The sequence below is a fragment of the Mustelus asterias genome, chromosome X, assembly GCF_964213995.1.
Source record: "Mustelus asterias chromosome X, sMusAst1.hap1.1, whole genome shotgun sequence".
Lineage (NCBI taxonomy): Eukaryota > Metazoa > Chordata > Chondrichthyes > Carcharhiniformes > Triakidae > Mustelus > Mustelus asterias.
Window position 1 is genome coordinate 152,261 of NC_135834.1, and position 27,627 is coordinate 179,887.

Below are 27,627 nucleotides of genomic sequence, written 5' to 3' on the forward strand. Positions count from 1 at the left end.
ATGTATTTTAGGATGTATTGAGGGAGTGCTGCATGGCGAGAGGTGCTGCCTACCTATTCAGACATATCATAGAAATCATAGAAACCCTACAGTACAGAAAGAGGCCATTCGGCCCATCGGGTCTGCACCGACCACAATCCCACCCAGGCCCTACCCCCATATCCCTACATATTTTACCCGCTAATCCCTCTAATCTACGCATCCCAGGACACTAAGGGGCAATTTTAGCATGGCCAATCAACCTAACCCACACATCTTTGGACTGTGGGAGGAAACCAGAGCACCCGGAGGAAACCCACGCAGACACGAGGAGAATGTGCAAACTCCACACAGACAGTGACCCAAGCCGGGAATCGAACCCAGGTCCCTGGAGCTGTGAAGCAGCAGTGCTAACCATTGTGCTACCGTGCCGCCCATATAAAAGTTTCACCGCACTGTGTGAAGAGCAGGAGAGTTTACTTGTTTTCTTGGACAAATGTCACCTCTCATCATTTCTCAGATTTAATTTCTATGATCTATGATTTCTATCATTTCTATGATCTATAACTGGTCATTCATCTCGCCGTGTAAATGGCTTAAATCTGATGCTTACGGGAGTCTTGAGGATATGGAACGTGCTATATAGATGCATGTTAATTTAAAATGATACCCATTGGAAAACGTACCCTTCCAGTTTTGCTCGGGGACGAGGGGGGGAGGTTTTACTGCTTTTTGCTAATTTACCTTTATCATCTTTCCTTTCAGATTAGAAATGCCCAAAGATGAACTACCAAACCACAACTGTACCAAGCACCTTCGCACTGTGGTACTTCAACAACAGGGGAAAATTGCAGAGCTGGAGAAGGCTTCAGCAGAGCATAAACATCAGCTGGCAGAGCAGGTGGGTGCTTGCTGGCAGGGAGCCCAGAGGGGCTAACAAAACAATACCCGGGGGCAGTAAAGGTTTGGGTTTTCCATGTTGGTTACCCACATTGTTATGCTAACCATTTAACGGTGTAAATGTCTTCCTACTTACTTTGCCCCTCCCACCCCAACACCCTTCTATTTGTTCCCCTCCTGGAAAAGCAATAATCCCTGTATGGACCTCAAGGTCCACCTTTTAAGAACAAACATTGATTATGAGTGCCGATAGGTAAATGGTTACTGTATATTTCAGTGTTGGTAGTGAGAGGATGTTAAATGCTTGAATAATTTCTGGCAGCAAGAGCTGTGCTTACTCTCTTGTGATATTGTATTTAAAAATTTGTATATTTTTGTTAAATGTAATCATTCCAAAATGTGGTGCTGTTGAGGTGTTTGGTGAAGGACTTGCATTTGGGTATGTCCAAGATTAAAGCGTGAAGTGCTGACCTCGAGCTCTGTGGGGCTCAGAATTGCCGCCCGCACTAACTGTGCGGAGATGAATTCTGGTTTGAGCAGAGTCCGGTTTAGGTTTGCATTTACACTGCAACTCTGGCATTCGTGTGAGGCCATCAAGCTTCTCACTGACAGAGTTGTAAAGCAAAACCAGTCAGGACGCAATCTGACACTAGAGCAAATCTGAGCAAGTTTCCCCTTGGGAGAAGGGGGTCATTGGGAATTCGATAAGAAACTTGTTCAAATGTGTTAATAGCCAGTTTTTATAAGTGGGATTGTGGTTGGTGCATGGCCTCCTTCTGCACTGTAGAGATTCTGTGATATGGTTTCTCTCTGACTGAGGGAGTCATAAAGTATGCAGAGTGGGTCATTTAAAGCAAATGTGTGCTTTGCCCCAAATGGCATGCTCCTATGTGAGTCTTTGTAGCATCTTAATTGAGGGAAACCATTAATGATGTGCATAAGCAATCTCATTATTACAAGTCACATTCTAATATCTCTTTCCTAACTGAAAAGAATCTTAATCTGTTTTAATTTATCCATTTTTCTTGTACACTTGTTTTTCACTCTCTAATAAACAATTTTTTCATTGAATCCAACATTCTTATAGTGCTACCTTGTTATACTGGCCATCTCGTTTGCACAAATGCACCCATTATAACCAGTGGGCACCATATATAGTAAACTGTCTGATATCTTGAACAATTAGGGGTAGGTCCTTTTGTTTAACCACATGAGTTGACCGATAGGCAGATTGTGTGAGCTATGATGGGGAGAACTGTGTTGCCTGATGTAGTACTGACTTTATACAGAGTTGGCAGGTCCCAGGTTCTAACTCCAATCTGACAGGCACTATGATTTTTAGAATTTTCCTGGACTGTTGCAGGGTGCCAGCTCCTGATCGTTGGCACAGACCGCAGCTTTACAAAACCAGTGCACAGACATTGACTAGAGGGCAGTCGCATTGCTTGCTACTTGGGACAAAATGTTGGAGGTCTACTAATGTCTGTGCAAAAGATGAAAGAAAGGAATAGAGGAAGAAGCTGATTTTGGGGGGCAGCGGGAGCGGTTAGATGAAGGGAGGTGGCTTGTGTAAGCCTTGACACAAGTATAGGCCATCTGGGCCAAATGGCCCTTTTTTTTGTGTACTTCTAACCATTCTAAAGAAAATTAAAAGCTGGCAATACCCAGCAGGTCCGTCAGCATCTGAGAGAAAACAGATTATTGACGATCATTGATGAACTGTGTATGTGTGTGTTTTCCTTGCTTTGCAGAAACGGGACATTCAACTTTTGAAAGCGTATATGAGGGCTATCCGCAGTGCAAACCCAAACCTACAGAACCTGGAGGAAACCATTGAGTACAATGAGATCCTAGAGTACGTTTCCATTCCGTTTCTTGTCCTTTTTTCCTCGTGCCTTGCAATAAGTGGGGAGACGGTCAAAGTGTGGCATTGTTAATGGCCTGCCATTGCGTAAATTTGGTCACGTATAAAGCATTCACTAAATGTCCCGATAACACCTTTGGGTGTTGGCTGTGGATCAGGGGCTAGCGAGAAATCAAAGATGTGCAGTGCTGATGCCCCACCTGCCCTCCTAGGTGTACACGAGATCCCATTACACTACGTTAAAGAAGAACAGGGGAGTTGTCCTCTTCTCCTCACCTAATACTTATCCCACAATCAGCATCACTGAAAGGGATTATCTAATCATTATCGCATTTCTGTTTGTGCGCAAATTGGCGGCTGCATTTCCCACGCTACAACAGTAATTACGCTTCAAAAATACTTCATTTAGCTGTTGGGACACCGAGGTCACAAAAGGCGCTATATAAATACAGATGTTTCCATTTGCAGTGATTTTAGCTCAAAATCTAGGCCAACACTCCCTGTGCAGCACTGAGGGAGTGTGGCACTGTTGGAGGTGCCATCGTTTGGATGAAATGTTAAATTGAGGCCCCCATATGCCCTTGAGTGGGTATAAACAATCGCATTATTTGAAGCAGCAATGGGGAGTTCTTCCTCATGTCCTGGCATCAACGTTGATCCCTCAACCAACACCGCTTAAAAACCCATTAACTGCTCACTATCACGCTGCTGTTTGCAGAAGCTTCTGTGCGCAAATTGGCTGCTGCATTTCCGACATTACATCAGTAAATACACAAGTATTTCATTGGCTGTAAAGTGCTTTGGGATGTCCTGAAGTCTTAGAAAGCTGCTAACATATTAATTCGGGAACAACTTTATAATGTTGACCAGCTGGTCATTTTGGAAACTTTTTCCAATCCTTTCATGATGTCCACAAAGTTAGATCAATAATTGTGTAAATGACTTGGGTGCTTAAAAGCTAAACACTCGGTTCAGTCGTCTTGTGGAAGGGATTATTTACTTGCCCACAGCACTGTATCTATTTAAGGTAGTGATGACCATGACTAAAACTGCTGAACACGGCAGCCTGAGTAAAAAGGAATGAAGGGACAATATTAAAATCGGCTAATACATGCTGAGCATTCCAGGTGTATCTCGCATCTGGGCGATGTGGACACGAAAAAGAAATAGGGGATCGGGGGCAGGGCAGCAGTTGCGCATTTCTTTGCACGAACTCTAAACAGACTCGCTGCCCTGTAAGCTACAGGCTGCGAGTGTGTCAGAGGTGCTGTCTTTCGGATGAGACTTTTGATGGTTAAACTGAGGGCCAGCCTGCCCTTGTGAGTGGATGGAAACTATTCCACAGGCACAATTTGAGAAGTAGGGAAATTCTCCTGGCCAATATTTGTCCCTCAGCCAATCCCCTTTTTAAATAAAAATGAATGGACATTGGCTCATGATCACACTGCTGTTTGTGGGAGATTGCTGTGCGCAAATGGGCTGCTGCGTCAGCCATGTTACAACAGCGGCTCTGCTTTGAAAAGGTACCTCACTGGCTGGAAAGCACTGTGGGGCGTTCTGAGGTGGTGAAAGAGGCAAGGTTTTCTTTTCCTTCCTTTCATGCTCCCGTCTATTTGGGTGTGCGGCCTGGCTTTTTAAAAGGAAAATCTAAAAATTGGGAAGTCAAGTTGACTGCAGGAAAACCCTGTTTACATGCCTTGGTGATGTGGGTAGCAACCTGTTGCACAGCTTCTGAGCTGCAGCAGGATGCGATCTCCATGCAGCCATTCTAGCTGCAGCAGGGTACCTGTCTCAGCCCCACTCTGTCCCGGCTGGGTCAGGATTCAGCACACCCCCCCCCCCACCTGAATCAGGATGTGAGGGTGCAAGGAGGAAAGAAACTTTGTACTCTATACATTGTCTGAATTGCAGGGCTTAGTTGACAGTGGCTTTTTGTTTGTTTTTTGTGAAATAAAATGCACTCGTTACCTGAATGGTATCTTCTGTGTTGTAGGTGGGTCAATTCATTGCAACCTGCTAGAGTAACCCGCTGGGGTGGAATGATCTCCACCCCTGATGCCGTTCTGCAAGCAGTTATTAAACGGTCTCTCATAGACAGCGGGTGCCCAATGTCCATAGTCAATGACCTCATCGAAAACGCACATGAGAGGAACTGGCCTCAGGGGCTGGCCACCTTAGAGACTCGTCAAATGAACCGCAGGTACTACGAGAACTATGTAGCTAAACGAATCCCAGGGAAGCAGGCAGTGGTGGTGATGGCGTGTGAGAACCAACACATGGGAGAGGACATGATCATGGAGCCTGGTTTGGTGATGATCTTTGCTCACGGTGTGGAGGAAATCTTTTAAAAAAAAAAACAAAACCCATTGTGTTCAGTTTTATCTGAATGAAGTTGATAATGAGAAGAAAGCAAGACTTGCCCTTGCGCTAGCTAGAACACCTTCAGTGAAAACCGACTTCCAAGCAGACAGTGGCTTCTCATCAAATTGCATTCTGGACTGTTTGACCAATGGCTTTTATGCAGCTCAAGAACTGGCTTAACGAATGAGAGCTTGCAGCTCGCAAAACATTAGTCACAACTCTTTTTTTTTTGTATTTATTCCAAGATTAAAAGACTAAAGACAGGAAGTACAATTCTGATGTCCATTCCAGTTCCTGCTGCCACGTGAGAAAGCTCAACGCTTGTGGCGCCATTTCACTTTACCGACAGTGGTTTGAGTTTACGCTCTGATACCTGATTTTCATGTTTGTTTCGTTCTCTTGTTTCAAACAGAAAATGAATAATGGACAATATTTCTATTGTGGTAGCTGCTGTTACACTGTGGTCAAGTATACAATGCAAAAGTGTTTCTGTGATCATTTTGAGGGGAAAAGTCTTTTTGAGGTTGCTCTTGTCAGAGCAGAGCTCACAGGCAAACGTTAAAAACAAATAGATTTTAGTGCTGTATGTACTACGTGGCTTCATATCCACGAAAGCAAATCATTGCTGCAAAAACTCGATATTCCGGCATGATCAAAAGCTCTTTTTTGCAAAACCTAATTGAGATGTGGAGTGATCTGTGGGACATGAATAATTGGCAGCTGTGTGGTTTCTTTGGGTGACCACACGGGGGTCGAGATGGTTTGAGTTTGCAACCGCTACAGGGCAAGGCAATTGCATTCACTGTTTTTTGTTTGGTTTTTTTTTTGTTTCATTTTGAACCTATGCCAACATTTAATCATGTTATCCAAAATCCTACCTTTTTGTTTTTGGATTTGCCTTGAATTGTATTGTTAAACCTGATGTCAAATGACCTCTGAACCGAGTCTTGTGCGAGAATGGCCAAAATTGGAGTGAATTGCATCCAGTGGGAGGGAACAAAACTATCGGGGCTTTTTTTTTGAGAAAAAATTATCCCGTGACTGATCCTGCTTTTTAAAATCCCGTGACATAGTTAGGAAGCTATGACAGTCTACAAATGCCTGAGGGACTGAGAGTGACGCTTTGTTCATGTAAACTGCAAGCATAACCCAGCTAGATTCTCATTTGGATAGGTATTGGGTATATGATTGCAAGCCTCAAAGCTAGAATAAAGGATAAGGACAGTACAGGATTTCAAAAATACATATGACTGAAAGATATCCTAGAATTATTTTATTCACTTGGTCAATTCTGTAGATAGTCTACAAGTGACTGAACTGGGTATCAGTACTTTGGTACCTCCTGGAGGACATTTTTAAACTGATTCCAAATGGGAGTTGCACTCCCCCCCCCCCCCCCCCCGCTCCTCCTGTCGCAAATTATTCAATTTGACCCAAAGCAGCTAAGAATGGCCAGACCAATGGCAATGGGTCTGGAATATGGTGCTTGAGTCCTGATTTTTGGAGGAGGGAGGATGTGGGGGAACATGCTGTGAACTTATAAACTCTAGCTAGAATTTGTGTGTGTGTGTACATATTATTTTGATTAAAATCTTGCAGTTTGGCTGGAGTGTTTTTAATATTGTTTTATCTACAAATTAGTGAATTCTGTCCCCGTTCCCCCAGCATTCAAATGAAAGTTTACACTAACTCGGGGTGAGTGTTGAACACGGTATAGCCTCTGTTAGGATTTGGTGGGTGATGTTGATTCACTCCCAGATTTGCTAGATCTGAACTAAGATTTATCAGAGTCCCTTATGTAGAGTCCCATCCCTTCCAAACTGTAGTGAAATCTAGTCTCCAAGTCTTGAATGTATATCATTTTTTTCAGCACAATATATAGGATATATTGCTTGTTCCAGAAGGATAAAAGTTAGGTTATTTATTTGAGGAGGCTAAAAGAGGGCTTTCAGCACTTGGACAACATGAAGAAAACTCTCTCTTCTATTTGGGACTGTACTGAGGAAAATCATAACCTCCATCCAAGGATCTACCACTTTCTCCATTGATCCACTGAAACCTGGCGTGACAAAATTCTTGGGCATACAGAATTCTGTGTATTGAGAATTTTTTTTCCGGCAAGCTAGTTTTTGCTTTGCTTGTAGTTTTAATCAGTACAAATATTTTACCCTACATTTAAAAATCTGCTTTTGGAGGGCTTGTACTGCAAACTTTAAGTGACGTGGGTTCAGCTTGTGACATTCCTTTGGCACATCTCGGGCCTTCATCACGTTTTCTTTCTTGACTTCTCTGACTAATAACTTAAACTGTACACCGCATTAAGGACTGACTTCTTATATTCTAAAACTTTAAAATTGTTTTGCAACCTGTCTGGTGTCACAGTCCCTTCTGGATGTTTCGGTCTGGAGCTTTAGGTAGCCTGGCATAGCTTGTTTCCAGAAATGAAACCTCCCAGCTTGGCTTGGTACTGGCCTGCTTGGCCATGGGCAGAAAGTTCGTAACTTGAAATATTGTCATTACTTTTTCGTCTTTCTCCTCTACATCTCCCTGAAATTGAGGCAAAAGAAACTACCTTGAGGGGCCTCAATTAAAATCTGTCCAAATACAGTCAGAAAAGAGAAGGTGAATCACCTGATTATGTATAGAAAGTAATGGTATTCACAAAGAAGCCTGCTTTCATGAGTGCTGAGGGTTCTGCATAATGACAGGAGTAGGGGAGGAATTTTAATTTCCAATTCTGATTTTTCTCTCTCTCTCTCCTTTCTTTCCCCGCCCCCCCCCTCTCTGTCTGTCTTTTGTATCATGTGGTTCTTTTTCTGTGTGTGTGTACCTCCTTTTTCTGCGTCTCTATCTCATGTGCCCCTCTTTCCCCCGTACCAAATTGCCCAATTCTACATTTATTGATGGACTATTTGAGTGAAGGAATTCCAGACAAGCTTGACTGTCTCCGATTTTGATATGCATGTACTTTCCAGTTTGGGAAGGGGTTGCTGCTAGAAAAGGCCTGATGTGTTTAACCCCTTCATAGTATGAGGATGCTGAGGCCAGTTGTACCTCTCCAGTTGCTGCCCAGGTTGAGATCGTCGACCAGGAATTTCTCATTTGGTGGGGGGGGGAGGGAGGGAAAGAGGAGTGGAATGGGTCACGGGGGGGGGGGGGGGTGGGGGGGGAGGAGTGGAATGGGTCAGGGGGGGGGGGGGGGTGGGGGGAGGAGTGGAATGGGTCACGGGGGGGTGGGGGGAGGAGTGGAATGGGTCACGGGGGGGTGGGGGGAGGAGTGGAATGGGTCACGGGGGGGGGGTGGGGGGAGGAGTGGAATGGGTCACGGGGGGGTGGGGGGGGAAGGAGTGGAATGGGTCACGGGGGGGGGTGGGGGGAGGAATGGAATGGGTCACTGAGGGGGGGGGGCGGGGGGAGAGGAGTGGAATGGGTCACTGGGGGGGGGGAAGAGGAGTGGGTATCCTCTTGGAGCTTTAAAGTAACTTCCAGTGTGACAGATGGAAAAGCAGAATTTGGCCATTGCATTAGTCCTGATGGAAGTCTGATCATGCAGTAACCAATCGGAATAGTTGTCTATTGAATAATACACATAGAAAATAAAGTAGTATTTTAGAAACTTGCAGCAAAATGAGCAACCTTTATATGGTGTTTTTTTTATGTTGCTCTGAAAACAGTCCATGCTTTTTTTTAAAATTTTATAAAGATGTGTATTGTCTCAGTGTGCGCCTTTTTAAAGTGGAACTTCTGAGTACACAAGTTATTTTGTGATTGGAGAAGTGTTTGCAGTCCAGAATTGTCTCCTGTAGCTGACCTAGTTGTGATGTATTTGAAAAGCTGTGGCACTTGGTATTAATGATGAACGAAACACTTTTCATAAATTATCTGTGAAATAAAACTCATAGTATGTATCTGGTGTCAGCGTGTCTTTTTTTTGCCCCAACTTGCACTGTGCACGCATACAAACGTATTGCGCTGTCTGTGTCCGTCAACCGTTACTTTGTGCTAGAAGCCAGGTGATAGGATGGTTTGTCCTATTGATTTTTCCCCACAACCCTCTGCCAGTAAGGTCTGTTCCAATTGACCAGTGCAAATCTCACTAGGCGCCTTCCATTCTGCACTGCTCTGATACATTGTTTCAAATGCCCATCACAGTGGCATCGGCTTAAGATAAAGGCAAAATACTGCGGATGCTGGAATCTGAAACAAAAACAGAAAATGCTGGAAAATCTCAGCAGATCTGACCGCATCTGTGGGGAGGGAAAGGAGCCAACGTTTAAACATTGGCTCAATTCTCTCCCCACAGATGCTGTCAGACCTGCTGAGATTTTCCAGCATTTTCTGTTTTTGTACCTGATTGGCTAGCTGGTCTTGTCTGTTTTAGTTTTTTTGTATGCTTGTCTGCAAAATGTTAGAGATTTATGCAAGTAGTCAATTGTACAAATGATGTCAAATCAGGATCATTCCATATGCTAAGCAGTGATTCTGGTCTCCAGTGCTTTGCCCGAATGGCTATTCCTGGATTCTGGTAAGCAGTGCCTTCAGAGTCGCTAAAACTCATTGAGAAGCGGCAATGTTACGACTGTGTTTGGAGGGCTGATGGTGTAAATGTTTTGTTTTAAACTGTGGTGTCATTTGTAAATCTGCTCAAGTTTTGGAAATTGCCCAAAGAAGCATTGAGAAAATGAAAGTTTATGGCCAGAATTCTCCTGGTGGGATTCTCCGGTCCCACCGGCTGCATACCCTCGCCTGCGGGTTTCCTGCCAGCATAGAGAGACGTCAAAGGGAATTCCCATTGACAGCGGCAGGACCAGAGCACCCTGCCGCTAGCAAACAACACGCCACCTCCCACCGGCAGGAAACGTGGCTGGGAGGCCGGAGAATCTCACCCTATATTGTGAGAAATTGAAAATGAATTTTGTGCTCCCTGTATGGAACTTGCTATCCTCTAAGCTCTGATAAAATTTCTGTTCCTTTCTGGCTCTCTAAATGGGGAAACCATATAGAGCTTTATGTTGAAAACGTTCATGTTCCTATGCAGCAAGATATGGAAAACATGCGGCAAAGTAATGTATATAACCACACGTAACTTGCAACAACCATCTCCAAGAGCATCTAACCATCTCCCCATGACATTACCATTGCTGAAATCCCTCCTGGGGATTACCATTGACCAGAAACTCATTTGGGAGAGCCATATAAATGCTGTCGCTACAAGAGCGGGTCTGGTGTGTAACTCACCTCCTGACTCCCCAAAGCCTGTCCACCACCTACAAGTCAGGGTGTGTTGGAATACTTTACACTCACCGGAATGAGTGCAGCTCCAACAACACTGAAGCTTAACACCATCCAGGACAAAGCAGTCTGTGTGATTGGCAACCCCTCCACAAACATTCACTCCCTCCAACACTGGTGCTCAGTGGCTGCAGTGTGTACCATGTACAAGATGCATTGCAGGAACTCATTGAGAACTCTACCACCAAGAAGGACAGGGGAACACCACTGCCTGCAAGTTCCCCTCCAAGCCACTCCCATTCTGACTTGGAACTATGTTGCTGTTCCTTCAATCGCTGGGTCAAAATCCTGGAAGTCCCTCCCTAGCAGCACTGTGGGTGTACCACAGACAGCGGTTCAAGAAGGCAGCTCACTACCACCTTCTCAAGGACCATTAGAGATGGCCAATAAATGCTGGCCTAGCCAGTGACACCTGCATCCCATGAACGAAGAAACTTAATGCAGCCTTGGAGGCGTTTAATGTTTAATATTCCTGAAAAGCCAGCAAATACTTCCTATTTTCAAATAATGAAAGCTAACACTAAAAGTGTCAAACCACATGAGGCAAAGGTTAATGCCTCCTTTTTAAAATAAATTCTACAAAGAATTCCTTAAATTTAAAATGTTGTTCGGAAATATAAATTGGGCTCTTCTGGCAATACACAATAGGTCTAAAGTTTGTGAAAGAGCAAAGAACAGTCAACATTTTGGACAGGGGCCATTGAGTCTGAAAGGTTACACTCGAACATTCAAACATCTTTCTCTGGTGTATGCTTATTGTATTCCCTGTATCTTGTAGTCATCTAAAATTCTGCTGCTTGTGTCATTAAAAAAAAATCTTTCATGGGATGTTTGTGGGCATCACTGGCCAGGCCAGCATTTGTTGCTCATTCTTAATTGTGTTTGAAGTAAGTGGTTTGCTCGATCGTTTCAGAGGGCAGTTAAGAGTCAACCACGTTGCTGTGAATCTGGACTCGCGTGTAGGCCAGATCAGGCAACAATGGCAGATTTCCTTCCCTAAAGGCTGTTGGTGCGATGAAGGACGGTGGATACGGCAGTGGGAATACCATATCCCAGAAACTCCCTGAATGAGGACTTTGAGAAGGTAGGCAGCTTTGCCTCGTTTCTGTCACGATGAAGATTGAGGAAGAACAGGACAGCATTCTAACATCACCAACATGGAGGATAAAGAGAACATCACTCCTGCCCTCAACCCCGAGCTAGTGGCAAACTTCCACTCAGACATAGAATTCAAAGGCTTCTCTGATGTAGAGTAAAGTGGGTTGAAACTGTTCATAGTCAGTGATTCATTTGTATATGGATTCATGCGCTAATTTGCGGTTTTGCACTTGGGAGCCACGTCTGTTACAAGTTTATCAGTGTTCGTGTGATTTTTCTTTTTAATAAATGTACTAATAAAGAGATTTGACTGGTAATGTCTTATACACCACTCTGACTTGTATTGGAATGGAGTTCGGAAAAATCAGAAATCTAATCAATCTGACTCATACTCCAGATCGACTTATACACCGGAAAATTTGGTAAATGCAAATTGTTGGGAATCGGAGGCAAATTCTAGGGTGGCATATAGGTGGCACAGCTGTGAACGATGGGGCAGTGTGCTTGACCTCATTATCTTTGGTCTATTGCCATTGTTGTGAAATTCAACTTGCCTTTTCATCGAGAGCAGAGGTCGGGAGCGCCGGATCGCGGTGTTTTGAGTGGAGTGGGCTGTACGTGCGCAATTCAGCATTTTAAGTTCTGCGCAGAAAGAGAAAATAGCACAAAAGCCTGGCTCATTTGACTGGGAACAGCACACCATTCAAGACAAGTGTCCCAGGCAGAGAGAGATCCCAAAAGAGGAATCCCAGACAGGGGACAGAGATGGGTACCAGTCAAGTTAAGGGGGAAGAAAGTGGAGCAGGGAAAGGGCTGCAGTTGGCAGACTTTTAAGTGGTGAGGACTCTGGAGAAGCCCAGACATTCGAAGATGGCTTGAGAAGCCCTGAAGATCGAAGGTGGCGACAGAAGGTTGGTGACTCCACGCTACAGAGTGTTGCGGTGAAGGTACCCATAGAACCAAAGAAAATTACAGCTCAGAAACAGGCCTTTTGGCCCTTCTTGTCTGTGCCGAACCGTTTTATGCCTAGTCCCACTGACCTGCACTTGGACCATATCCCTCCACACCCCTTTGTCGCAGTAGTATTCTGCTCGATGTGACCAAGCTGAATTGGTGCTTGAGTGCAAACTTAAGAATCCAGGGGAACGCAGTCTCGGGGACAAGATTGAAACCCTGCGAGTTGGGCTGTCGTTGGCGGTCCAAATTGGAGCGACTTTTGGAGAAAATTCCAAAGTGAGATCTTTGAAGGTGAAGACTGGAATCCCTTGAGAGAGACAAGAGTTTCGACAAGATTGATTGACTCTCAATTGTTTACTGACGTCTAGGTGGGTTGCTGAGAAATCCATGGAATCTGTCTTGATGGCATCTGCCATTTTGCACTGTGGTGTGTTTGACCACAGTTTGCCTGTTAATTCACATGCCCCATATTAACCCTGAATGTTAAAAGTATAAGATAGATATGGTAAGTTGTTGTATCTGACCTTGTAAAGTAAAGTTTATTTTTGTTTGTTCAAAACCCGTGGAATCTTGTGTCTTTATTTGTTGAGCAAGTATCTTGAATCTCAAAGTTTGTCTACTTCAAACAAAATGTTATTGGTCCCGAACTCGATCTTACTAAAACATGGGAGCCCTGTCTTGGATCATACTCACACTTTCCAATAAAGAGGGTGTTATGTCCAGATGTTGGGTCAGGAGCAAATTGGATTTGGCTGTGATATTCTTTCTGGTAGTGTATCTTGTGGATACATTCATCTCTCCCTCAAAGTCAGTAAAACGAAGGAGATAGTCATCGTCTTCAGGAAGCATAGTGGAGAACATGCCCCTGTCTACTCAAAGGTGATGAAGTGGGAATGGTCAAGAGTTTCAAGTTTCTAGGTGTTCACATCACCAATAATCTGTCCTGGTTCCCCCCACGCCGGCACTATAGTTAAGAAAGCCCACCAACGCCTCTACTTTCTCAGGAGGCTAAGGAAATTCGGCATGTCCACTACGACTCTCACTGATTTGTTTTTACAGATGCATGATAGAAAGCATTCTTTCTGGTTGCATCACAGCTTGGTATGGCTCCTGCTCTGACCAAGACCGCAAGAAACTACAAAGGATTGTGGACGTAGCCCAGTTCCATCACACAAACTAGCCTCCCGTTCATTGACTCCGTCTACACTTCCCGCTGCCTCGGAAAAGTAGCCGGCATCATTCAAGGACCCCACGCCTCCGGACATTCTCTCTTCCACCTTCTTCCGTCAGGAATAAAGATACAAAAGTCTGAGGTCACGTACCAACCGACTCAAGAACAGCTTCTTCCCTGCTGCCGTCAGACTTTTGAATGGACCTATCATATAGTAAGAAGTCTCACAACACCAGGTTAAAGTCCAACAGTCCGACGCTGGCATCTCCACATAATTTCAAATATTAAGCTGATCTTTCTCTACACCTTAGCTGTGACTGTAACACTACATTCTGCACCCTTTCCTTCTCCCCTCTGTACTCTATGAACGGTATGCTTTGTCAATATAGCGTGTATAGCAATCTCTCAGCGTCCACTTTTCCGAGCCTCTTTAGAGTCCTGCATGTCTCGATGAGATCACCTTTCATTCTTCTAAACTCCAGACAGTATAGGTCCAATTTACCCAGCCTCACCTCATAGGACAACCCTCTCATCCTAGAAACCAGTCTCGCGAACCTTCACGATACTGCTCCAAGATGAGTATATCCTTCCCAAGATATTTTGATTTGATTTATTATTGTCACGTATTGGGATACAGTGAAAAGTATTGTTTCTTGCGCACTATACAGACAAGGCATACTGTTCATAGAGAAGGAAACGAGAGAGTGCAGAATGTAGTATTACAGTCATAGCTAGGGTGTAGCGAAAGATCAACTTAATGCGAGGTAGGTCCATTCAAAAGTCTGACAGCAGCAGCAGGGAAGAAGCTGTTCTTGAGTCGGTCGGTCCGTGATCTCAGACTTTTGTATCTTTCTTTGTCCAGGGTGCATGGGGTCCTTAATTAAGCTGGCTGCTTTGCTGAGGTAGCTGGAAGTGTAGACAGTCAACGGATGGGAGGCTGGTTTGCATGATGGATTGGGCTACATTCATGACCTTTTGTAGTTTCTTATGGTCTTGGTCAGAGCAGGAGCCATACCAAGCTGTGATACAACCAAAAAGAATGCTTTCTATGGCGCATCTGTAAAAGTTGGTGAGAGTTGTAGTTCCTTGGTCTTCTGAGAAAGTAGAGGCATTCGTGGGCTTTCTTAACTATAGTGTCGGCATGGGGGGGGATCAGGACAGGTTGTGGGTGATCTGAACACCTAAAAACTTGAAGCTCTCGACCCTTTCTACTTTGTCCCCATTGATGTAGACAAGAGCATGTTCTCCTTTACGCTTCCTGAAGTCGATGACAATCTCCTTTGATTTGCTGACATTGAGGGAGAGATTATTGTTGCCACACCAGTTCATCAGATTCTCTATCTCTTTCCTGTACTCTGTCTCGTTGTTGTTTGAGATCCGACCCACTACGGTGGTGTCGTCAGCAAACTTGAAAATCGAATTGGAGGCGAATTTGGCCACACAGTCATAGGTGTATAAGTATAGTAGGGGGCTGAGAACACAGCCTTGTGGGGCATCGGTGTTGAGAATGATCATGGAGGAGGTATGGAGACTGCAATTGTGCACAGTGCAGTATGTCAGTTATGTAGAGAGATTGGGGAGGTCGGGACTGTTTTACCTGGAGAAGAGAAGGTTCAGAGGAGATTTTATGGAGATATTCAAAATCATGAAGGGTCTGGACAGATTGGATAGGGAAAAAACTGTTCCTCTTGGTGGAAGCACAGAATTAAGGTCATTGCAAAGGAAGCAAGGAAGACATCAGGAAAAGGCTTTTCACAACAAGTAGTTAGGAATGGGAATGCACTGCTTGAGAATGTAATGGAGGCAGTTTAAGTCATAGAATCCCTACAGTGCAGAAGGAGGCCATTCAGCCCATCGAGCCTGTACCGACAACATTCCTACCCAGGCCCTATCCTCTTAACCCCGTGTATTTACGTTGCTAATCCCCCTGACACTAAGAAACAATTTAGCATAGCCAATCAACCTAACCCGCATACTTTTGGAGTAGGGGAGGAAACCGGAGCACCCGGAGGAAATCCACGCAGTCACCCGAGGCCGGAATTGAACCCGGGTCCCTATGGGGCAGCAGTGCTAACCACTGTTACCCGGAGGAAACCCACGCAGATACAGGGAGAACGTGCAGACTCTGCACAGACAGTGACCCAAGCTGGGAATCGAACCCAGGTCCCTGGCAGTGTGAGGCAGCAGTGCGGCGCTGTGAGGCACTGTGTCCCGTGCCCACTTGTTGCCCACTCACTCGTCTATATTTCTTTACATGCTCACAACTTACCATCCCACCCAGCTATGTATCGTCAGAAAACTTACTTTATTCTATTTGTCTCAGCCAGTAATATAAACTGTAAATAGCTAAGGCCACAGCACTGATCCATGCAGCACTCCACTAGTTACAGCCTGTCAACTTGACAATGCTGTTTATCCTACTCTCTGCTTCCTGTCTGTTAAATAATCCTCTTCATGCTAATATATAACCCCCAACTCCATGAGCCCTTATTTTGCTTATTAACCTTTTGTGCAGCACCTTTATAAATGCCTTTTGGAAATGTAAATCTACTGTTATCTACCCTAGTACTTACAACCTTAAAAGACTTTTAATAATGACTTCTAAATGTCAAACATGATTTTGCTTTTGTAGAACCATGCTGATCTGACTGGTCATTCTGTGCATTGTTCAGACTTCTTTAATAATAGATTCCAGCACTTCCCTGGTGACTGACGTCAGGCTAACGAGCCTGTCGTTTCCTGTTTTCATTCTCCCTCATTTTGTTTTGAAGAACAGAATTACATTTGCCAACTTCCAATCTGCTGAGACTGTTCTGGAATCTGGGGAATTTTGGAAAATCACAACCTGTTCATCCACTTTCCCTGCTCCTCTTTTGGAACCAGAGGATGTCCATTGATACCATCATAGAGTCATAGAGGTTTACAGCATGGAAACAGGCCCTTCAGCCCAACTTGTCCACGCAGGTCCTTTTTCTTAACCACTAAGCTAATCCCAATTGCCCACATTTGGCCCATATCCCTCTATACCCATCTTACCCATGTAACTGTCTAAATGCTTTTTAAAAGACAAAATTGTACCCGCCTCTACTACTACCTCTGGCAGCTTGTTCCAGGCACTCACCACCCTCTGTGTAAAACAATTGCCCCTCTGGACCCTTTTGTATCTCTCCCCTCTCACCTTAAACCTATGCCCTCTAGTTTTAGACTCCCCTACCTTTGGGAAAAGATGTTGACTATCGATCTACATTATCTCTGCCCCTCATTATTTTATCGATCCCTATAAGATTACCCCCAAGCCTCCTACGCCCCAGGGAAAAAAGTCCCACTCTATCCAGCCTCTCCTTATAACTCAAATCATGAAGTCCCCGTAGCATCCTAGTAAATCTCTTCTGCACTCTTTCTAGTTTAATAATATCCTTTCTATAATAGGGTGACCAGAACTGTACACAGTATTCCAAGTGTGGCCTTACCAATGTCTTGTACAACTTCAATTCCCCAGATTTTGCTGCAATTGTATAGTGCATTGGTTAGGCCACACCTGGAGTATTGTGTGCAGTTCTGAGGAAGGATGTCCTTGCTATAGAGGAAGTACAGCAAAGGTTTACCAGGCTGATTCCTGGGATGGCAGTTCTGTCATATGAGAAGAGACTAAGTCGGTTAGGATTATATTCACTGGAGTTTAAGAGAGTAAGAGGGGAACTCATAAAAACTTATAAAATTCTAACAGGATTAGACAGGGTACATTCAGAAAGAATGTTCCCACTGGTGGGGGAGTCGAGAACTAGGGGTCATAGTTTGAGGATAAGGGGCAAACCTTTTAGAACTGAGGTGAGGAGAAGTTTCTTCACCCAGAGGGTGGTGAATGTGTGGAATTCACTACCACTGAATGTCGTTGAGGCCAAAATATTGTCTGATTTCAAGAAAAAATTAGATATATCTCTTGGGGCTAAAGGGAGCAAAGCGATATGGGAGGAAGGGGGGATCAGGATTTTGAATTCGATGATCAGCCATGATCAAGATGAATGGTGGAGCAGGCTCGAAGGGCTGAATGGCCTACTCCTGCTTCTAGTTTGTATGTAACAAGATGTCCCAACTCCTGTATTCAATGTTCTGACCAATGAAATCAAGCATGCCGAATGCCTTCTTCACCACCTTGTCCACCTGTGACACCATTTTCAAGGAGCTATGAACCTGTACCCCTAGATCTCTTTGTTCTGTAACTCTCCCCTACGCCCTACCATTAACTGAGTAAGTCCTGCCCCAATTCGATCTACCAAAATGCATCACCTCACATTTATCTAAATTAAACTCCCAATTGAAATGAGAATCTGAATAGGGGGCAGAGGAACTCATTTCCAGGATTAGTGGTTGACGCAGAAATGGTGCCAAAATTTGAGATTATATTGGACAGGTCATAAAGGACAGAGAGTTGAAAGGATATGGAAATGTCACATAAATGTGATTTCCTCGTGCATGGTTTAATGTTGACCCAAACCAATGGGGGTCAAATGGTCCAAGTTTGTGTTGTAACTTCTGTACATTTTGATGTAAAATGCGGGAAAAAAAACAATGTTAGGTGATTCTGCTGCAACCTGTTGTGACAATTAGTTCTGTGAATGTTTCTCATATTTTGTGGGGGAGTGACATCATATGCTGAGTGCAGGAACTGTTTCCTCTCTGAATCTGTTTGGGGTATGACGTAAACAACATTATGAACACAATGCACAACAATCAGGGAAATGAATGTGAACTCTTCATGCGAGAATTAATTAAGCATTTCAACCTGGGCTTTTTGTCCATAGATACTGTTCGTCGATTGTGAACAGATTTTATGATTTTTAATGTTATGGGTAATAAGCTTACTTCCATTGTTCAAATTGATGTTTAGTTGATATATTCAGAAGGTTTTACAAAGTATCATAGAATCCCTACAATGCAGGAGGATGCCATTCGGCCCATTGAGTCTGTACTGACTCTGACAGAGCAGCCCACCCTCCTGTCCTAGCCCCTGTAACCCCACGCATTTACCACGATCAATCCCCCTAACCTACACATCTTTGGACACTAAGGGACAATTTAGCATGGCCAATCCACCCTAACCTACACATCTTTGGACACTAAGGGGCAATTTAGCATAGCCAATCCACCCTAACCTACACATCTTTGGACACTAAGGGGCAATTTACCATGGCCAATCCACCCTAACCTACACACCTTTGGACACTAAGGGGCAATTTAGCATGGCCAATCCACCCTAACCTACACACCTTTGGACACTAAGGGGCAATTTAGCATGGCCAATCCACCCTAACCTACACATCTTTGGACACTAAGGGGCAATTTAGCATGGCCAATCCACCCTAACCTACACATCTTTGGACACTAAGGGGCAATTTAGCATGGCCAATCCACCCTAACCTACACATCTTTGGACACTAAGGGACAATTTAGCATGGCCAATCCACCCTAACCTACACACCTTTGGACACTAAGGGGCAATTTAGCATGGCCAATCCACCCTAACCTGCACATCTTTGGACACTAAGGGACAATTTAGCATGGCCAATCCACCCTAACCTACACACCTTTGGACACTAAGGGGCAATTTAGCATGGCCAATCCACCCTAACCTACACATCTTTGGACACTAAGGGACAATTTAGCATGGCCAATCCACCCTAACCTACACACCTTTGGACACTAAGGGGCAATTTAGCATGGCCAATCCACCTAACCTGCATGTCTTTGTGAGTACTAATCGAGATTTTTAGTTTGTACTTTATAAACTCTGTACGCAAGGTTGTGTGAGAAGTGAACCATAATGAACCGCTCCCAAGATTCCCAAAATGGGAATCTTTCTTTCGGATAGATTATATGTTATTTTCAAAATTAAAAAAATGTCATCGTCACGAACAGGATTCGAACCTGTGCGGGGAGACCCCATTGGATTTCGAGTCCAACGCCTTAACCACTCGGCCACCGTGACTCCTAGTGAAGGAGCCGAGAGCGGTTTGAATGTAAGATCGGAGCGGGCCCGGGGTCGCCGAGCGGTTTCACCGGGCGAGAGGATCACTCTCCCGTCCCGGCTGAGAATGATTTTTTAAAAAAATAAATGGTTTACTTCTCACACGATTAGCGACCGGGTAAAAATCCGGAATCTTTACCGAAAAAATGAATTTTGGGTAGCGGCTCGGAGTGGACTGTTTTAATGCAGGAGAAGGGGGGGGGGGTGTTGCTGAGAGATGTTATATATTCTCCGCACTGGTTTGTGAGCCGGGCTGGAATTTAGCACGGGGGGAGAGATGTATAATATTATAGTGAGGAATGCTGCAGTATTTGGGTGCTGGCTTGCTTTCTGCTTAGTGTTTGGTTTCATCCCCGGGCCTGTTCCCCCCCCTCCCCGGGCGGTTGGATGGCTCCGGCTTTGGCGGGATTTGGTGGCGCGCGGGCTGCAGCAAAACGGCTTCAAAAAATCCCAAACATTTCAACCCTCCAGAAACTAAACTCTGAAAGCTGAGGTGAGTTTGCTTATTTTCCTTAAAATCTTAAAGTTTATTCCCCCCGTTGACAGCGCGCAAGACCGTTCGGCCCGTCCTCTCCACACTAGAAACCATCAGTATTGTCACTTTCAAACTTGTTCAGAAAGATTCGCGATTTGATTTGTTATTGTCACATGTTACAGTCACAGCTAGGGGTGTAGAGAAAGATCAACTTAATATTTGATTTATTATTGTCGCGTGTATTGTTTCTTGCGCACTATACAGACAAAGCATACCGTTCATAGAGAAGGGAAGGAGAGGGTGCAGAATGTAGTGTTACGGTCACAGCTAGGGGTGCAGAGAAAGATCAGCTTAATATTTGATTTGATTTATTATTGTCACATGTATTGGGATACAGTGAAAAGTATTGTTTCCTGCGCACCATACAAAGCATACCGTTCATAGAGAAGGAAAGGAGAGGGTGCAGAATGTAGTGTTACAGTCACAGCTAGAGTGAAGAGAAAGATCAACTTAACGTGAGGTAGGTCCATTCAAAAGTCTTGCACTTGAACTAAAAGTTCCTCTAGATTGCTTTATCTTCAAGTCTCCGGTCCCAGATTCCCTTTTTCATAGAATCCCTACAGTGCCATTCAGCCCATCAAGTCTGCACCAACAACAATCCCAGGCCCTAGCCCCATAACCACTCTTTTATTTACCCTGACAGTAAGGGGCAATTAAGCACGGCCAATCCCCCTAACCCGCACATCTTTGGACACTAAGGAGCAATTTAGTATGGCCAATCCATCTACCTTTTTGAAGCAATGCCTCTCATTTTATTGCATCTTTACATATTTGTGGCACGGTAGCACAGTGGTTAGCACTGCTGCTTCACAGCTCCAGGGACCTGGGTTCGATTCCCGGCTTGGGTCACTGTCTGTGTGGAGTTTGCACATTCTCCTCGTGTCTGTGTGGGTTTCCTCCGGGTGCTCCAGTTTCCTCCCACAGTCCAAAGATGTGCGGGTTAGGTTAATTGGCCATGCTAAATTGCCCCTTAGTGTCCCGGGATGCGTAGGTTAGAGGGATTAGCGGGTAAATATGTGGGGATCTTGGTCGGTGCAGACTCGATGGGCTGAATGGCCTCTTTCTGCACTGTAGGGTTTCTATGATTTCTATGATATTTTAAGTGTGCATGAGTTTTTTTTAAAATCCAAACAGGTATTCTAATAATGAGGGTTTTAAACTGTGTTGGTTTACAAAAATCAGCTGACATTCTGGCTTGCAGATGTTTGGGAGAGATGTCACTTGGGTTCGAAGGCACTTCTACATTTTTAGTACAACCTCCCAAACTACCAACTGTTTTAAGTTTTTCCCTGTTTCTAACTCTGACCTGATGGATAATTCAAATCTGCTTCCACACATTTTGGATTTTGGTGCTGACTCAACACCCATTTACAGGCCCCAGAAATATGTAGGTCTCGAATGCCATTGGTTCTCCCTGCTTTGTATCAGAGAGTACTATCACTGATGCGAGTGCTGTCAGTGACACTCTCTGTATAAAATTGCACTCATTCATTGTAAACCCTGCCCCATCCATTTCACAGTGGATGGCAAAGCACAACTGGTCAGGTGTCCCTGTGGTTATTAAAGTTTGTATTACCAACGTTCCTCGATCGACACAAGTGATGGATGGTAGATGATAAGAGAAAGCACGAGGGTTTTCTGTTAAATTCGCTCATGAGAAGTCCTCTTGAAGACCTAGTGGGTGTAGCACTAAATGGTCCCAGGTTCAATTCCTAATCTGATCTAATTTTAGACAGTTTTTACAGTTGGCCTCAGTGTCGGGAAACTGGGCCTATTGCATTTTGTTACTGTACTAATACAAGTACTGCTGATAATTGTTTTACTGGTTGGAAGGTGAGTGGAAGACACTGAAGATGGAGACATCATGGGTTGGTTTTGTGATCCTCTTCCAGAATTGCAATTGCTTTTCATTTGGATGGGGAATGCCCCAGTATTTGTACCAGTTCCTCTCCTCAAGAATGCAGGAGGTGACTTCCACAAGTCCTGCTCTGGACCTGCTGCCAGGACTCCAGTAAGAGGTCAAGGGTGACAACACTATATCTATTTCTCTTTCCCAGAGCTGCATGCTTGAGACCAGGAATTCATTCCACCATGACAATTTTCTGCTATTAGCATAAAATCAGAAATAAAACTGAAAATGCTGGAAATACTCAGCAGGTCTGGTCTGGCTGCATCTGTGGAGCGAGAGAGACTTGCTGTTTCAGGTCAATAGCCCTTGAGATTTGCATTGGTAGAACAAAGAAAATTACAGCACAGGAACAGACCCTTCAGCCCTCCAAGCCTGGACTGACCATACTGCCCGACTGAACTAAAACCCCCTACCCTTCTGGGGACCATATCCCTCTATTCCCACCCTATTCATGTATTTGTCCAGACGCCCCTTCAAAGTCACTATCGTATCTGCTTCCACTACCTCCCCCAGCAGCGAGTTCCAGGCACCCACCACCCTGTGTAAAAAATCTGCCTCGTACATCTCCTTTAAACCTTGCCCCTCGCACCTTAAACCTGTTCCCCCCTAGTAATTGACTCCTCCTGGGAACAGGGCACATTTTGTCCTCTGTGCACAGATCTGTTTCATTTCTCCGTTCCCTCCTTCATTACTTTTTTTTGGCAACGTTTCTTTAGACAGGTCTCCTGCACTTTAACAATTCTGTGATTCTTCCACACTGACCCTCATATAGCTGGTGGAATCTCACCCTTATCTCTCCCCCTTTTTGTTCTTTGTTGTTCCAGGTTGCTTCTGTCCTATGTCTCTGCTGCTTTAAGGAGTGCACTGTGTGGGCCAAAACATGATGAACTGTGAACTGTTAGCAACATGCAGTGCCTTGGGGTACCTGGAAGGAGACAACTATCACAAAGAGCCTGATTGTTTAGGTAAGTCAATTCAGAATTTCAAACTTTCAGTCCTGACTTAAATGTTGTGCTGGTTACATCAAAATTGGAACACGATTGACAGATTTTGTTGTGTTTTGTTGGCAGTCATTATCCACCAATCCATCAAATGCATTGCTGCTTTTGCCAACTGTGCTATCATTATTTTCATAAGCTGAAATGTCACTTTTCCATTATTCTGTTTAGTTTTGAGCTTTTAAAATTGAACTATCCTTCAATTATGGCCACTGATTCACTGAGTAATGTGAGTTTAAAAAAAAACAGGATTCAAGTGTGCAGAACATTTTAATACGCAATTTTTCAAAAATGCATACACCATGATTACTGCATTCCATGTCACTCTCCAATATCTGGTAGTCACCAGACATGTATTGATGGAGTTGTAAAGCAGTAATCATGATATATGTACAAAACTACCTTTATCATCAAGAAGGTGCAGATGACTGAACAAAGCCCATTGTAGCAAAGCACCAGTGGTTTGTAATCATCTGAACTTTGGCTATTTGCTGTGTTGATTATGTAGATAAGTGTTATTCCTTTTACTTGGCATGTTGATTGTCAAAGTGGATATTTGCAGCCCTTCATTTTATATTGATGCAAAATTGCATCCAGGCTCAAGATTGTGATATAACCGCTGTAATTTTCTACAGCAGTATGTTCCCAGTCCAACGTGAAAGGATGCACTGTTGGACCTGGTTCTTGGAAGTGAGGTGGGCCAGGTACATCAAGTGTCAGTGGGGGCACATTGAGGAGACAGCGATCATTGTATCGTAAGGTTTACGATGGCAGTAGAAAAGCACAATAGGCAATCCAGAGTAAGAAGAATTAGCTGGGGGAGAGCTCGCTTCAAAGGGGCAAGAATTGAGCTGGGCTGGTGGGAAAAACTGTAACTGTACAATAGGCTACCTTCAAAATGAAATGGTTCAGACACAATCAAATTGGAAAAGGTAGGGCAAACAAATCCAGAGCTCCCTGGATGAAAAAGAAAATAGAAATTAAGATGAAGAAGAAAGTCTGCTCATGACAGATGTCAGGTAGAAAATACAATTGTGACCAAGAGAAATTCAGAATGTTCAAAGGGGAGGTGAAAAAGTATATTAGAAAAATGTAGAGGGATTGTGAGAAAAGACTGGCAGGCAACATAAAGGGGAATCCCAAAGTCTTATCTGGACATATAAATAGTAAATGGGTGATAAGAGGAGGAGGGCCCATTAGGAAAAGGTAATTTATGCATGGAGGCAGGAAGTGTGGCTGAGGAATTAAATGTAAACTTTGCATCAGCCTTTACCAAAGAGAGTGGATGCTATCCAGGCCATGGTAACAGAGGAGGAAATTCTGTCACTAGAAGGGTTCAGAATTGATTAGGAGAAAGTGTTGGATAGATTGTCGGTACTTAAAGTGGACAAGGCACCGAGATTCACCCAACAACACTGAAGGAGGTGAGTGTGGAAATTACAGGGGCGCTGGCCAGAATCTTTCAGTCTTCCCTAAACTCAGAGGAGGTGCCAGAGGACTAGAGAATTGCAAACATTGTGCCCTTATTCAAAATAAGTTGTCAAAGCAATCAGTTTAACTTCAGTGGTGGGGAAGCTTAGAGTCATAAAGCTTATGACAGAAAGAGGCTCTTTGACCCATTGTGTCTGCACTGACTATCAAGCACTTATCTATTCTAATCCCATTTTCCAGCATTTGGTCGGTAGCCTTGTACACAATAGCTTCTCAAAACAATTATTCGGGAAAAGTAGTAATCACCTGGAAAAATGTGGGTTGATTAGGAAGAGCCAGCATGGATTTCTAAAGGGGAAATCGTGTTTAAGTTGCTGGAGGTTTTTGAGGAGGTAACAAAAAGGGCTGATAAGGGTAATGCTGTTGATGTGGTGTACATAGGCATTCGATACAGTGCCACACAACACACCTGGGAGAAAAGTTATAGCTCATGGAATGAAAGGGACAGTAGGAACATGGATACAAAATTGGCTGAATAATGGAGAGTAATGATCAATGGAAACTTTTCAGGCTGGAGGAAGGCTTGTGGTGGAGCTCCACAAGGGTTGGTATTGGGACCCTTGCTTTTCCTGATGTATATTAGTGATCTAGATCATGGTGCGCAGGGGACAATTTCAAAGTTTGTGAATGATACAAAACTTGTAACTATTGTAACTGTGAAGGGGACAGTGTAAAACCTCAAAAGGACATGACAAGTTGGCAGAGTGGGCAGATAGATGGCAGGTGAAGTTCAATGCGGAGAAGCGTGAGGTGATGCATCAGAAGAACACAGAGAGACAATATAAAATAAGGGGTAGAATTCTTAAGGGGATGTGGGAGCAGAGGGACCTGGGTGTAAATGTGTGTAGCTCATTGAAGGTGGCAGGGCAGGTGGAGAAAGCAGTTAATAAAACACATTGTATTCTGGGCTTTATTAATAGGGGCATAGAGTACAAGAGCAGGGGGGTTATGCTGAACTTGTACAAGACACTAGTTGGACCTCCGCTGGAGTACTGTGTACAGTTCTGGGCAACACGCGAGAGGAATGAACACATTGGAGTGAGTGCAGAAGAGGTTAAAAGAATGGTTCCAGGGATGAGAAACTTCAGCTATGAGGATAGATTGGAGAGGTTGGGACAGTTGTCCTTGGAGAGAAGAAAGCTAAGAAGATTGATAGAAATGCTCAAAATCATGAGGGGCCTGGACAGAGTAAACAGGGAGAAACCGTTTCTGCTTGTAAAAGGATCAAGAGCAACAGGGCACAGATTTAAAGTGATTTACTAAGGAAGCAAATGTAATGGGAGAAAAAAGTTTTTCACACAGTGAGTAGTTTGGGGTCTGGGATGCACTGCCTGGAAGTGTGGTGGAGACAGGTTCAAATGAGGCTTTCAAGAGGGCATTAGATGATTATTTGAATAGAAACAATGTGCAGGGGCATGGGGAAAAAGTAGGGGAATGGTACAAAGCCATGATGCTCTTTTGGAGAGCTGTTGCAGACACAATGGGCTGAATGGTCTCCTGTGCCATAATCATTCTGTGAAGTGTTGTTACCAGAAAATAAAATAGAATTTCCAATGCAGAAATTGGCCATTCAACCCATCTGCTCCCTGCCAGTATTTCTGCTCCACATGAACCTCCTCCCATACCACCCCCCTCGCCATATCTTTCTATTCTTTGCTCCCTCATCTTTATCCAGCTTCCCATCAAATGTATCAACGCTATTCACTTTGACTATCCTTGTGGGAGTGAGTCCCACATTCGCACCACTCTCTGGATAAAGACGTTTCTCCTGAATTCCCCCAATTGGATTTATTAATAACTATCTTGTATTTTTGGCCCCTAGATTTGGTCTCCCTGTGTGGAAACATCATCTTTACCCTGCTAGGCCTTTTCGTAAGATCTCTGAAGTCATTCCTGTTAATGTACGTCAATGTGCAACTTGAATCTTGTCCCGGTGATGGCAGGATTCTAATCTATCCTAAACTTCAAAACGCACAGCACTTGTCCCACTGAGGAGCATCTGAAAATGCTTCCTGCTGTGAATTACTTCAAAAAAGCAGGATTTATTACACCGACAAATTCAACAAGCATTCTGTTCCAGCAATGTCCCACAAACAAGAACATATTTGCAATACAGTTGAGGTTTGGGCAGATTCGATTCAGCCGTACAACACTGAAGGAAGCAATTTAGCCCATCATGGCTGTGCTAGCTCTTTGAACGATCTATCCAATTAATCCCACTGCTCTCTTCCATGGCCCTGCAATTTCTTTCCTTTTGCTGTGTCAGGATTCTTTCTGGAAAGTGCGCATGTGGCAGTTGGACAGGAACAGTATCAGGTTTGGTTATGTGGTAGCATAGCAAGCCAGCCCTTATTCTTGGCTCATGCTTGAGAGGAGCCAGTGCCCTCGCAAGAGCCACTGCCTTCAGGAAAAGAGTGGAGAAAATTCAAAGTGACACTTGTTTTTAAAAGTAAATGTTGTGACTGGAATTATTTTTTGTTTTTCAGAGAGCATCAAGGACCTAATCCGGTACCTGAGACATGAAGATGAGACGAGAGACATTCGGCAGCAGCTAGGAGCTGCGCAGATTCTACAGAATGACTTGCTACCCATTATCGCACAGTACCCTCAGGAGAAGGCACTCTATGAAGCAGTTATCAGGTATGAATCCAATTTGAATGAGTTTTGCTGCGTGGAGCATTTTTGCAGAATGCTTCCTGTGTGGAAAAGGGCTGCAATCTCTGCATTAGGTGATCTCTCAAACTAAAGCAGTCAATCAGCTCCTGGTTTGTCTGAAGTAGGTGATCTGTTGTCAGGGAGGTAATATATCCAAGGCTCCTCCAAAGCAAGGGTTTGTTTGGGTCAGGTTCTCGTGATGAATGTTTCCAAGTGAGGCTTGGAAGAGAGAAATCCACAAGGAGAAAAAGAGTTGCTTAAAGGAGAAGGAAATGCTTGAGGAGAAAGGGAGGTGGGCTAAGACTTCTATTAATTCATGGGACATGGGCGTCACTGGCTGGCCAGCATTTATTGCCCTCAAAGGTGGTGGTGAGCTGCCTTCTTGAATCGCT

At 44.2% G+C, this 27,627-nt stretch overlaps 1 protein-coding gene and 1 non-coding gene across 7 annotated transcripts in view; one reads left to right on the top strand and one right to left on the bottom strand.

Moving 5' to 3' along the window:
• LOC144481917 (E3 ubiquitin-protein ligase NRDP1) overlaps positions 1 to 27,627 on the top strand; it is an 87,099-nt gene that overhangs the window by 21,598 nt on the left and 37,874 nt on the right. For 3 of the 6 annotated variants that reach the window (XM_078201083.1, XM_078201084.1, XM_078201085.1), the window contains 3 exons: positions 745 to 880; positions 2,631 to 2,734; positions 4,737 to 6,707. In XM_078201083.1, the coding sequence (XP_078057209.1) occupies positions 745 to 880; positions 2,631 to 2,734; positions 4,737 to 5,091 (595 nt within the window). In that variant the 3' untranslated portion in view covers positions 5,092 to 6,707. Of the gene's footprint in view, positions 1 to 744; positions 881 to 2,630; positions 2,735 to 4,736; positions 6,708 to 19,618; positions 20,141 to 22,915; positions 23,057 to 27,066; positions 27,221 to 27,627 lie in introns of those variants that run through there. The other 3 variants (XM_078201080.1, XM_078201082.1, XM_078201081.1) reach the window with 3 other exon arrangements.
• Positions 19,527 to 19,608, bottom strand: trnas-cga (transfer RNA serine (anticodon CGA)). The gene has a single exon. It is a non-coding gene; the product is annotated as a tRNA-Ser (tRNA).